The 14,047-nt window shown below is 31.6% G+C and overlaps 1 protein-coding gene across 1 annotated transcript; it reads left to right on the top strand.

Annotated features, from left to right (window-relative positions):
- The first annotated feature begins 1,607 nt into the window (after positions 1 to 1,607).
- On the top strand, positions 1,608 to 12,801 carry LOC134727456 (3 beta-hydroxysteroid dehydrogenase/Delta 5-->4-isomerase type 1-like). The gene is made up of 5 exons (XM_063591839.1): positions 1,608 to 1,797; positions 6,676 to 6,822; positions 7,444 to 7,608; positions 10,866 to 11,081; positions 12,248 to 12,801. The coding sequence occupies exons 1-5, from the start codon at positions 1,608 to 1,610 to the stop codon at positions 12,799 to 12,801; spliced, it is 1,272 nt and encodes a 423-aa protein (XP_063447909.1).
- The last annotated feature ends 1,246 nt before the right edge of the window (positions 12,802 to 14,047 follow it).

The raw sequence follows: 14,047 nt of genomic DNA, 5'->3' as shown, positions 1-14,047 counted from the left end.
GATAAAAACATGAAACAGTTATTTTAGTTGTACCCTCAGGAGCTCCCCTCAGCCATGATCAAATTTATTATTCATTTTAGAAATGCTTCTACATGATATCTTTCAACATTTTTAGTCACATTTTTTTATCCATGACTTTAAAACTAATAATAATAGTTAAAGTTTATTTGCAATTTTATGTGTTTCACACTTCAAAGCGTTAACTTTTAAGTATGCAAGTAGTTATATATCCGTTACCAGTGCATGCTGGGATGAAAAACTAATCCGAAATAATTTAGTTACGTCTTCCAGTAAAAACCACGATAGGTATATGCAAGACCGTGAAATAGTTAAAAACTATCTAATTAAAATCAATATGAAACGTTTTACCAATACACACAAACATATACATACAGTGCATTTGCAAGTACTTTTGCAGGTAAGAAATAATGACATAATTGAACAGGTTTGAATACTTGTATATAAATTATACGGTACATACTAATTTGATGATATCTCATTATATACTGATTTCTGTTACAGGTGAAATACTAATTAAATGTAATAAAAAAAAGTACTGATAGTTAAACGACTGTAAGTGATGTGTTTGTGAGGCGACAATTGGTTCATGCATATTATCTTACAATTCATATATTCGTTTTCAGAACTCCGCTAACACGTCCAAAGTTAACTGTATTTGCGACCATTAAAATCACCAATTTATTCCATCGGAGCTTAAAATACAACACATCTTGCTCATAATTATTGCCTTTTTAAAGTTCTATGGGTTTTTTTTAATTTTTCACTCAGGTAACGTTGGTTTTTCTTTTTATTCCATTTTTCTTTTTATGTCCCTTTTTGTGATTTTTTCTTAACATATATTCATCGGTATTTTTCTTTCAGCGCCATTTTGGTTTTTTAATTTTCCTGTAGATTTGTTAAGAACCACACATTTATTAAACCAGTATTATTTACTTACTTTTATCAAATTATGCGCAACAATTGTCATGTCATCAATATTTGTATAATAAAAGTGTGCCTGTGGGTAAATGAAACTGGTATGCCTAGTGATTCAAATTCGAGCAAGTGGAAATTAAAGTTATTTCTAATTTATTTACAACGCTTATCGCATCTCACTCAGTATGTTCAATTATTAACAATTATGTGCTTCCGAGCATTACAGTTGCTATGCAAGTCATGCGACATGGTAATGCTACTCAGGCATATCACTATCTTCAAACCGTAAATGTGTGATAATTGAGCTGTTACATAAATGTAACCTATCTTTTATGTTTTATGATTCAAACACAGTGGTTTTAAATTATCTAACCGTAGCATTTTACTATATAGGATAAATCATTCCTTCTAATTAAAAATTCAAAAATATGAAATATATATGTTGTTGTGATCATAACTGGATAATGACATTTTTTAAGTTAAATACTAGTACTGCTGAAGTGTTCTGTTTAGTAAATGTAAACATAACAAATACACAATATAGCGATAAACAAGGTGGCATCGGTGTTGTTTATATTTTTTCTTCGATTAAGAGTTTCATGTTTGTATTGAGATTTACTTAATATTGACTAATGTTGTTTTTTTTTCTTTCATTTATTTTAGCTAACACCATGACTGAAAGAAAAGCTGTTATAAAGAATGCTGACATGTCGGAAGATATGCAACAAGATGCTGTTGAATCTTCTACTCAGGCTTTGGAAAAGTACAATATTGAAAAAGACATCGCCGCATTCATCAAAAAAGATTTTGATAAGAAATATAACCCAACATGGCATTGTATCGTTGGCCGAAATTTTGGAAGTTATGTTACACATGAAACCAAACATTTTATTTATTTCTATATGGGACAAGTTGCAATACTGTTATTTAAGTCTGGTTAAAAGTGACAAATGAATATGATATAAACTAAATTCAAAATCTATTTTTGTATATGTATGTAAAACATGAGATGATGTTGTATGAAGGTTAATGAGACAACTTGGGGATCATATAAAATATCATACTCTACGTCACAGTACGACCTTCAACAACCAACAGTAGACTTATCGAATAAAGAGCTTTGTAGACTCCCGAATCAAACTAAATGCTAGTTGAATATCTGTTGGTTGTAGAACACATATTTGGAACAATAAAGTATGTCGGACCAGACAATATAAATATCATGAATTGTTAGACAATCGCACTAAAAATCATTACAATCAAACAACAATTAGAAATATAAAAATGTAATTTATAAAAATTTGAGGGGACATATGAATGACTAATACAAATGGTCTGCATATAAGTGTTCAAAAGAGAGAATAGTTTTCTATTTTGTTTTGTGCACTATTACCAATTTTGTCTGTTTGTCTGGTTTTCTTTTGGCCATGTCATTGTTATTTTGTTTTCAATTTATGAGTTTCTTTCGCCCCTCTTTTACAGAACCCAACCTCTAACTTGTACTAGAGGTTCACACCATCAAGTGTGTGGTACAGGTCAAGTACATGAAAGAATTGGTTAAACAAGAAACATTGCTCGATATGATTTAGCATGGGGCCTTATAATTAGTTCTGATTTTATTTTTTTGTAACAACGATCTGACTGCTTAATCAAATGTTTAAAGAGAATCAACTGCTCTTGTTGTGCATTGAATGCAAGCTCTGGCATACGCTGCAAAAGATAACACATATCATAAATGTTTTAATGTTTAAGTTCTTGCTGGAACTGGTATATTTGGCCAAAAAACAGACAATTTTTGTGTGGTGATGGAACTTATCGTCTTCCTTCAAAATGTTTGAATGTGAAAAACAAAGCAGAATTCAACAAGTGGAGCACGCTCTGCTAACCGTCCCATCTGAGATCTTTCTCAAGTTTTTTTGTTGAGTTCGTGTTGCTTAATAATTCTTTAGTTTTCTATGTTGTTTTTGTGCACTATTGTTTTTTCTGTTTGCTTTTCTTTATTAGCCATTGCGTTGCCAGTCTATGTTCTACTCAATAGTTTAAACGTCCATCGGGTATCTTTCGCACCTTATGTTAAACATTGTAATTCGCGGGTTAAATTCATGGATATATAACGCCTTTAAATCTACACATTATACAGATTAAACAAGTATCTTAATTTTGCAAGCAGTACTTAACTAGCGATCATATTTTGGACAAGTTCGTAACCGAATTTATCTGTCTATATTGTATGTGTGTACAGAACAAAGTTGACCGGTTAGTATGCATTATGTCTGGACTATAAAGTCTGGACTATAATAATATAATCTGATAATATTATTACCGAAGATTAGCAAACCTTTGATATTTGATGATTCATTAGGTTATTCGGCTAATTAACATTGCTTAGAGCAGGTGAATTGCAAACGAAGTCAGGAAAAGGAAACAAGTAAGCTGATATGTTTTTTTTAATGTTATAAATTAGTATCATCTAACAACCCCAAAATACAGCTCTGGTCTTTATTTTAATTGATTTTTTTTACTTTTCATAAAAAAATAAGATTGCAAATCCCAGTAAACAAAATGAGATCAACTATGTTTCTTTTTTTGACAATCCCTTTTTAGCTATAGAGCTTCACGACTAGTTACCCATACAATGTTTCTCACAAGTTTGGTTCTGATTGTCTATGAAGATCAATTGAAAACTGCGTGTCGAATGCAAGGTGTATTATAAACATCACTTATATCTATAATTGATACATTTGGTTATGACACTAATTATATTTTCAACAACATGGCGCAAACTTTAGCTTACAATGGTTTTGGCATTTTTTATAGGTCCCGCTTAACTTAAGAGTGTTCCTATGTATTTTACGAATTTCTTTATTTCAATTTTAGGCTTTGCAATCATTTGTTAATTGATTTAAATGTTCATCATGAAATGCCCATAAAATGCATCCAGTATTGTAGATTTTAATTTATCATAATACTATTTTTTATTTTGTACGCATATAGCGTACAACATTATAATTCTGGTATCTATGAACTCCATTCGTTAATTGTCCATTCGTTTTTTATGCGTTTTGTTATTTGATTTTGCCATGTGATTATGGACTTCCCAACAAGATTATCCTTTAAGTTCAGTATTTTTGAAATTTTACTTTTTTATACAAGTGGTTTAATGCTTGAAAGGTCAAGATAAGTTTATAGCCTTTACTTTCCTATTTTTCTTAATGAAATTTCACCTCTCAATTTTATTTTTTGATATTTGTCTGTTCATAAGTCAATGTAAGACAACATTTCAAAAACAGGTGTTTTTTTCTACCGATGCCGTCACGTTTAGTAATGTTTTGTCGTCATGAAAATTCACAGTTTTAGGACACGTGAATAGAATCCGCTTGCAATAACCAACAATATTAGTACCATAATGGTAGTCGTTATAAAAATAAACATTCCCGTATCATACGCTTGTTTTCCACCAATAATACATCTCAACGAGAATGTTCCAACGGTTTTTTCATTTGTTAATAAAATAGAATTTTGCTACCTTTAGACATTATAAAATCTCTATGAACATTCATGATATATGATATAAAATATGACGCTTAAGACTGTCTTATACTTAACGATTAGTGTATTGATAAAATAATCTCGTATTGTAAAAAAAAAAATTGTATACCTAAAGGTGTTCTTTCTGCATTACCCACTTGATATATTCTTAAAACAAACTTTACTATAGCGATATTTTTTTTAATTTGTTGATGTTGATGAACAAATTTCGTGTATTTCAAGATAAAGGTTTTTTTCATCATTTTGTGTAATTTTTCGCAAAGCTAGTTGGTTTGAAATGTTTTGTACTAGAGTTTTTTTTAACATTTGTAACTATTCCGACAATTTGTTAGCCAGAAATATCATTTCATGATCATTTAATTTATTAATGAAAATATTTATCTTGCACAATCTTTGTAAAATAATTGTGCCAAAGATTTTTTTTCAACTCAACTTTTAAACTATATTTTCATTTCTGAATTGTTTGTTTGACAAATTTTTTGTTAGGTATTTGATATGTATGTTACAATAGCTTATATAACTAATGGATTGCATTAACTCATTTTGAATTAATTTTTCATAAATCACGCTAACATGTTTAACCCCGCCACATTATTTATGTATGTGCCTGTCCCAAGTCTGGAGCCTGTAATTCAGTGGTTGTCGTTTGTTTATGTGTTACATTTTTGTTTTTCTTTATTTTTTTTACATAAATAAGGCCGTTAGTTTTCTCGTTTGAATTGTTTTACATTGTCTTATCTGGGCCTTTTATAGCTGACTATGCGGTATGGGCTTTGCTCATTGTTGAAGGCCGTACAGTGACCTATAATTGTTAATGTTTGTGTCATTTTGGTCTTTTGTGGATAGTTGTCTCATTGGCAATCATACCGCATTTTCTTTTTTATGTAAGTAGAATAAATGATGTTTTTTCACTATGTATATTTATTAGAACAAATGTCAGACATTATAACTAATAACTAGAATGAAAAAACATTTTTTTAATAAAAAAAAAAAGTTACTTAATCTATTCTATAAAGTCATATAACAACCTCTTTATACGTGTAGACATCAAATAGTTATAGGGTTGCTGTCTCTTTGACACATTCCCCATTTCCATTCTCAATTTTATCAAAGGTACCAGGATTATAATCTAGTACGCCAGACGCGTGTTTTGTCTACATAAGACGCATTAGTGACGCTCATATCAAAATCTTTATAAAGCCAAACAAGTACAAAGTTAAAGGGCATTGAGGATAAAAAAAATCCAAAAAGTTGTGTCAAAACGCTTTTCTTCGTAAGTATTTTTTTGAATCACACTTGTTATGGCCACACCATCCACATTCATAAAGAAAACCTTGTCCTTCAGATGAGAATAAAGACTTATCGGGGCCTTTTATAGCTGACTATGCGGCTTTGCTCATTGGTGAAGGCCATACCTATAGTTGTTAATGTTTGTGTTATTTTGGTCTTTTGTGGATATTTGTCTCATTGGCATTCATACCACATCTTCTTTTTTATAAAATACAAAATCAGAAGATGTCAAACAAATTAAATCAGCCATCTCGAATTAATCAATATGCAGGGTCCAAGCTAAGTACTATGTTTCGTAGACAGACGATATAACTTTCATTTTGCATTTAATAATAGTCATTATATTTTCAGGCATCCTTTAATACACCATTTTCTACAATTGAAAATGCCTGTACTAAGTCAGGAATATGACAGTTTTTGTCTATTCGTTTTTTATGCGTTTTGTTATTTTATTTTGCCATGTGATTATGGACTTTCCGAATTGATTTTTCCTCTCAGTTCAGTATTTTTGTGATTTTATTTTTTACTCGGTCAACATACGGAATCAGTATCGAAGCATAACAACAATTGCTAATTTCATCCCACATTTTGCTTAATACGTTCTTCCTCTGCTATTTTGTACAGGAAGTGAAAACTATCAATGGGAATGTTAGTAGATATAGGAAGATGTAGTGTGAGTGCCAATGAGACAACTCTCCATTCAAACAACAATTTAAAAAAAAGTAAGAGTCAATATAATAATATTACTGATTTTATATAATCCTTGATGAATCGTTAATATTTAAAAAAAAACAGGACTCAATATAGTCCCTGCGAATACCAGATTCTCTATTATTCCACAATTTACAAACTCTCTGTATTCTTTTTGTATTTATAAATAAACAAAACACATTTTTACAGAAAAGGAAAGGATGAAAAAATTGGTTGTCTTGGTAACGGGAGGGAGTGGATTCCTTGGTCAACATGTTGTAAAACACTTGCAGATGTATGCGGAAAATGTTCGGGAAATTCGGGTATTGGATATGGTGTCGTACGAACAAAAATTAGGTAGGTGGTTGAAAAAATATATATCTTCCTAATTGTGAATTGTAATTATCTAGTTCAATTGACGTATGTATGTGATTCATACATTTATTTTTTACACAGACATGCATGTTTTTATAGAAAAAAAATGCAGCTGTTGTGCCTGATGCATATCCATTTGGTATCTTTCTACCTTTTTCCAAGTTTTCAAATATGTATTAAAAGATATGAAATATTTACACTTTATCCTGACTGACCACGTATAGGAATATTTGCACTTATGAAGTTCATTGTTTTCAGGACAATTCGTAGTTAACACATATGTACGATACTGTTTGATTATACCAGGCCTGCATACATATGAATAAACCCAGAAAATGTTTAAAGATTGATCAATATCCAAAAAATAGGTTACGGTCATAATCGATGGGAAATAATTTAAACATCTAATTCTCAAATTAAATAGTATGAAAGAAAAACGTTATCCAATAAAAGTTACAGACGCTTTTACATTAAAGAGGGAGCTCTGCATTGAGAACCTGAACTTCAGTCAGAAATAGCTTACATCTATTTCGGTTATTTTCAATGTGTCTAATCGTTCTTTGTTAAATACTTTCTAGTTTGTTAGTTTTATTGATTTTTCAGACTTCAAGGCATGCAAACCCTTGCGTATCTTTTCTGGAAGTATAACAGATAACAAGTTAGTCGGAGAGGCATGTCGTGGGACCGATATCGTTCTACATATTGCTTCCAAAATAGATTATTCCAATTTCCCCAACAAAAAAGTATTACAAGAGGTGAACATAAAAGGTATATGAATATTTTAATTCTGCAATCTATAGTGATAACAATCAACAAAATAACCTAAGACTGTCTATGATATTTTTTCTGTCTATTAAGAAATAACATCAAACATAAGGTGCAAACTCTATTACCCGCGTAGCGTGTTATCTTAAAGTGTGCAACAGACACACAATACTTAAATGTAACACACAGACGAACTATAACATAACAAGGGCCAATTTCCTGACTTAGTACAGGACATTTTAAGAAAAGATTGATGGATTGAACCCGGTTTTGTGACTAAAAATAAAGCTAGGATAAAATGGAATTGTAAAACTATAATTCATTGTTAAAATTTGAATTATATATGTCAAACTGGTAAAATTTGGTTTTTTTTTGTGATTTGTACTATGATTCTGATTATGTCCGCATTGATAAAAACAAATGGCTGCATCATCTTCAGGGTAAGAAAATAGGCTAACACTCCTGTAAAGTAACTTCTTGTTTACAAGTTAAACCTAAGGGGGCGTTGACTTCTTCACTATTTACATTGATAATGACCTAAATAAACAGTTATGATCAAATGAATAAATGTGTACTATAAACAATTTGTATTGACTGTCCCTCTGGTATCTTACGCCCCTCTTTGATAAACAAAATACCTTGGTTTGTAACAGGAACAGGTCAAGCAAGTGTTAAAAGTGATAGTCCGGCGTAATAACCGTTGAAAAATCTTAAAAACAACAGGTTATTTAATTCATTTCAATTTCACGAATAAGTGTAAACATAGCAAAAACACTCATATTTGTTGACGTTTACAGTCCAGTAGCATCATTGAGGTTTAATAGTCGGTCAAACAGTAACACGATTACAATTTAAAAAATAATCAATACTTTGTGTACTTATTTTATATAGAAAAGGATAAACGAGGTATAATGAAATATTATATTAAATTAAGATCCCAAATTTAATGTAAAACAATTACGTATTTGTTCTATGATAATAATGCCTATACCAACTATTGTAGGCCCCAATACAAAATAAAAGCAAATTTATGTTAAAGTAGTAATTCCCTAATCTTGAACATATAACCATTGTGTCCTCATTAAATGACATCTTTACTATTTCATTGATAATAACCTGCATACGAAATCCCATTGATAAACAATGTGCACTGTACTAAAACCGGGACATGTCTAGCAAATGTGAAATGTGGTTGTGGTCTAGGGTATTATCCAACTATACACACCGCATCTATTGTTCCAAAAGACCTACGATCCAGTTTATATTTCAAATTGCTCATATTACCGCTTTGGAGGGAACTCGTTGTAAGTTGGGGTAAATATGTACATCGGAGAACCCATATACCGAGAAAGGGTAACAAAAAATTAACTAAATGGAGACAACATCTAGCAATTACTACTATATTTCCTATAATTTCATATGAAAGAAAGAAAAAATATATATACTCCATAAAAACAATTTACATTGATAAATACATGCAATTATCCATTAACCCCTTTCCATTCACACCGGTACATTTTACCGGTGAAGCCAATTTCAAGATTTTTTTGGGGCATTTAGACTTGTTCCATCGCCATTTGCTGACGTACAGATGTGGTTAAGGACTCAAATTAATCCTCAGATAACCAGCAATGCCATTTAATGTGCAGTAAACCTCTTACATTATTAGTTGATAAATAAGTCGCCTCTTACTGATGTGTAATTTTTCTGTAAAAACCATTTATTTTTCTTCGAATTTTGAGGAATATTCTCAAAAAGAAGGGCAAAGAAAACTGCTCTTTTAAGAGGATTTATGACTTTTCTCAATAACTGTGCAGTGAGTTTTTGAATAATAGTATTAAAGTAATCGTTCTAACTTGTACACTAGTTGCAAATGTAATTTTTAGAGTAGAAGCGCACTCACAAACTTGAAATGCGCTAAAAATCCGAAGTCATTTCATAGAGATATTATGAGAAAAGAGACAAAAACCGCTTAAATATTCTAATTTTTTTTGGCAAAGTTGAAAAAGATGTAACAAAACATGGTTTCGTAAGTGTTGCGGTATGATAAAGTTGAAAACACCTTTGTTTGAATAAAGGAACATGCATATTTCAATGAAAAAAGGACATTTTAAAGAGTGGATTCCTCCTAGATTTGCGTAAAATCGTGCATTTGGCAACAAAAAATTATCATCTGAACACATAATTCCAAAAGGAAAACAAACTGGGTGAGAATCTTTATATATATATTTTTTTTAATTTCTTCCGTAGTAGTAGACTTAAGTACTTAAATTTCAATAAACTCAATACAATTCCAGTGACGCAGTGGTACGATGATCTATCCCAAGGCGCTAAGATTGAGGGTTCGAATCTCACTGCCGGAGTTTGAAAAATAATTTTCTATATGAAATGTAACTTAACTTAACTTTACTTTCAATTTCAAAAAGAAAATCTACGAAATTTTTTTCAAAGAATGTGTGTGGCAAATTGCCCCCCTTTTTACCCCCTTGGCTCAATCGGCCTCAGTCAAAGGTGTCCCAGATCAAGCTAGCATTGGTAATTCAATGAATTTTTACTTGTAAAAACAAAGTTTAAGTTGCTGATTGATTGAAAACGAATTAGACCAATAACTAGGGTCCAAGTTTGAAATCGGACAAAAATGGTGTCTAAAATCAGTTATTTTGAATGTTACGGACATCTATATTTCAAGGCCTTTAGCACATTATGCGTCTATTTATTCCACTATGATACCTTTTATGGCTTCAACAGACTCGAGGCATTGTGTTTCCATCAAAACCTGACCCTATTAGCCCACCAATATGTCTCTGCATGACTTTTTGCCAAAAATTTCGTATTTTTTCACTTTTTCGCCAACAGTCACGTGACTTTTGGAAATAAACCAGGTGACCAAAAAATGACGAAATATCTCCAAACTTAATTTTCTGACATATTTTACTAATTATCTTTCATTTGAGCCCAACATGACATGTGTATGACCATTGATGCGCATGCAGTTTTCATTTAAACTTCGATAATGTCTTTTCGATAAGTAAAGGTCTAAAATACTTGAATGGGAAGGGGTTAAACAATTGATTGAGACAAATTGTATTGTGCTTGAATAAAGATGTCGGCAAGTTTCAGGAATAATGCAAAATTCAATGTCTACCTAGTAACAATGATACATAAAACAAATAACATATAAGTGGATTACTTTAAACTTAACATTCCCATATTTATATAATACGTCTCCGTAAGATATTTAATTGTGGGGTGCTTTTCAGGAACAGAAACTGTGTTGAATACTTGTCGGAGAGAAAATGTTCCATATTTGATTTACTGTGGATCAGCTTCAATATACTTTGGTGGCGACGAAGCAAGAGCAGCAACAGAGACTACCATAAAAACTCCATCTAAATTATGTTTTGGAGAATATGCGAAAACTAAAACAGAAGCACAGAATATGGTTCTATCGGCAAATAATTCGTATCTACACAATGGTAATTATAGAAAATTAATTCTCGACAAGATTTTCAAAATGATGGTGTCAGTATTCTTTCGTCATTCCAGTTGATATATTTGTCAACTGTTACGACTGAAGTATCTCTTGGAGCGTCATCATAACTTCGGTATAATTTACTCGACATCACCTACGAAAAAGTAAAATAACAAATAATCTGAATTCCGAGGAATATTTAAGACGGAAAGTCCTTAATCAAATGGCAAAATTAAAAGCTCAAAAACGTCACACGAATTGACAACAACTGTCATATTCGTATTTTGGAACATTCTACATTCTTATGTACAAAATAGGGGTTTAAAACTGGTTTTATAGCTAGCGAAACCGCTCACTTGAATGTCAGTCTCATGAATCAGGTGGAAGGTATTAGTAAATATGGTTCAAAATTAAAACAGATGATACAATGCATAAAGTACAAAATGACCATACAAAATAAAAGTTCACAAAAAGAAATGACACAATGCGTGATAAATAATAGCATCATTTCCTCCACTAGTGACAGCTGATGTATTTTCATGTTGTAATCTCATGATATGTACGAGTGAGTAACTACATAAGGAATCATAAACAAAGCTTTTTGTAGATGATAACAATTTCTACACATTTGATCATTTCAAAAACTCAGAATGTATGTTTGAACCTAACCTTACTTGGAATATGGATAAAACAATATGCTGAAGGATATATGTCATTTGAACTGTCACCCTAAATTAACCAAAACACTTCTTGCTCTACATCGTCCCAAGCCTATGCAAATGATCGATAAATTAAAAACTCCGAACTACAAGGTATAAACACATTCTGCTTCAACTTAAACAAAACAATTGGGCACCAACTGCTAATAATCCTTCCTTTTGAGAGGCACATGAACACTTGGCTTGGTTTGACAAGTTTTCAAATGTCCCAACCCTGCCTCTTTAAATCTCAACCAGTAAACTAACAAAACGTAAAAAAATGTTTTAGATGTTTATATTTATCAGGTTATGCATTGCACACTACATAATAATATACCAATGCAAAGGTTGAACATTATGATGACTTTGATTTGAAATGTTAAAGAAAGTTACTCGTAAAGAACCTTTTTACACCATGCTCATATAAGCTTTCTGATAAGATTTATATATTTATATCACGATTCTATTTCAGGAAAACAGTTGAAGACACTTGCCCTTCTTCCATTTGGAATGTATGGAGAATTGGATTATGGTAATATCCCGGCAGCAGTCCGACCGTTCAAAGGCAGAACATTTCCACTGGTCGGACAAATGAAAGCTAAAATACAATACAGTTATGTTGGGAACGTGGCAATGATGTTTGTAAAAGCAGTGGAGAAATTACCAAAGAATCCACAACTAGGCGGTCAATACTTTTTCTCCGTAGATGATACACCGCCCGATACTGTTCCGGGCGTTTTTAAGCCGTTCCTGAATCATTTTAACAGTAAGCCTTCATCATGGTACATTCCGTATTGGCTTGCTATTATTATGGTTTTCTTAATAACCTGTTTCACATTTTTGTTGAAATACTTTACAAATGGTCATTTACCACTCTCCCATTTCACATTCGGAAGCATAGCATATTTGAATACCACATTTTATGTAACCAGCGATAAAGCCAGAAGGTTACTTGGATATACACCTGTTTACGATTATAATAATGCAATTGCACAGTCAAACAAGTTCTATGACACAATCATCTGAAGGCAATGATGGTGTTTTTTTTTTTTTAATAGAATTTTAAAGTTCGATAGTCAAACATAGATCTTGTTGTTCTTTAATTTGGATACTTTATTTCCTGCAATACTGTTTAATGTATACTACTTCTACCTTAAATCTACATCAATGTTATCATACATACTATCATAATTCTCTTCATTATCCGCATTGTCATACTCGTCATCGATGTAGAATAAAACGAAGTTCAATAAGCCATTAGAATATATTTGTTCCCATGTTAACATGAATCAACTATTTATATAACTACATTTAAATTCATGAAACCACTTGTCTATTTAGTTTTCTGTTAAAAAAATACAATGACTTCATTTAATTTGCTTTTATTCGAATGTAAATTTTTTATATACTAGTGAATTGACTCTTCCGGGGCATCTGGACTCACTCTGTGTTTGCAGTTTATTGAATTTTAGTTTATATTCTTGTGAAGTTGATCTGTGTCTTCTTTTTCTTTTGATCAAAGTGCTGTTGTATTTCTTTGATTTGTGAGGTGGTTGTTGCCTTCGTAATATGTGCTATTTTCCAAAAAGTAGTTGTTATGTCCTGTCTCGGCGATAGAAACATCTCAATATTGTTTTTCGATAGAGATATTTACAGTAACATTTCATCGACAGGTTTTAGTTTGTACGCGTCTGGCGTACTAAATTATAATCCTGGTACCTTTGATAACTATTTACAACACTGGGTCGATGCCACTGCTGGTGGACGTTTGTCCTCGAGGGTATCACCAGCCCATTAGTCAACAATTCGGTGTTGACATGAATATCAATAATGTAGTCATTTTTACAAATTTTTACAAAACTTTGAATTGTTCGACAAACTAAGGATTTTATATCCCAGGCAGATTACCTTAGCCGTATTTTGCACAACTTTTTTTTTTTGAATTTTGGATTCTATCTTTTTACTTAATATTTGGCTGAAAAAATATTTTGATATGAGCGTCACTGATGAGTCTTATGAAGACGAACCGCGCGTCTGGCGTACTGATATATAATCCTGGTACCTTTGATAACTGTAACCTGTATTTGGTTTTTTTCTTAATCGATTACGTCTTTTGAACAGTGGCGTACTACTGTCCTCAGTATGAGAGTTGATACGAAAAGTCCAATCGCATCGCACATAAATGGTTTAGAAATGTTTAGAATAAATTTATCAAATATCTGCAGATTATCGACAACAAATTTCCGGAAAAAAAACATCACCCTGATGGAAC

Source organism: Mytilus trossulus, chromosome 8, assembly GCF_036588685.1.
Source record: "Mytilus trossulus isolate FHL-02 chromosome 8, PNRI_Mtr1.1.1.hap1, whole genome shotgun sequence".
Classification (NCBI taxonomy): Eukaryota; Metazoa; Mollusca; class Bivalvia; order Mytilida; family Mytilidae; genus Mytilus; species Mytilus trossulus.
The sequence above is the reverse complement of the archived record's forward strand: the minus strand, read 5'-3'. Positions and strand labels throughout refer to the sequence as shown.

Coding starts and splice junctions, on each gene's coding strand:
- LOC134727456 (XM_063591839.1), top strand. CDS start 1,608: ATGACTGAAAGAAAAGCTGTTATAAAGAATGCTGACATGTCGGAAGAT. Junction 6,823..7,443: donor GTCGTACGAACAAAAATTAG/GTAGGTGGTTGA, acceptor TTGATTTTTCAG/ACTTCAAGGCATGCAAACCC. Junction 11,082..12,247: donor TAATTCGTATCTACACAATG/GTAATTATAGAA, acceptor ATTCTATTTCAG/GAAAACAGTTGAAGACACTT.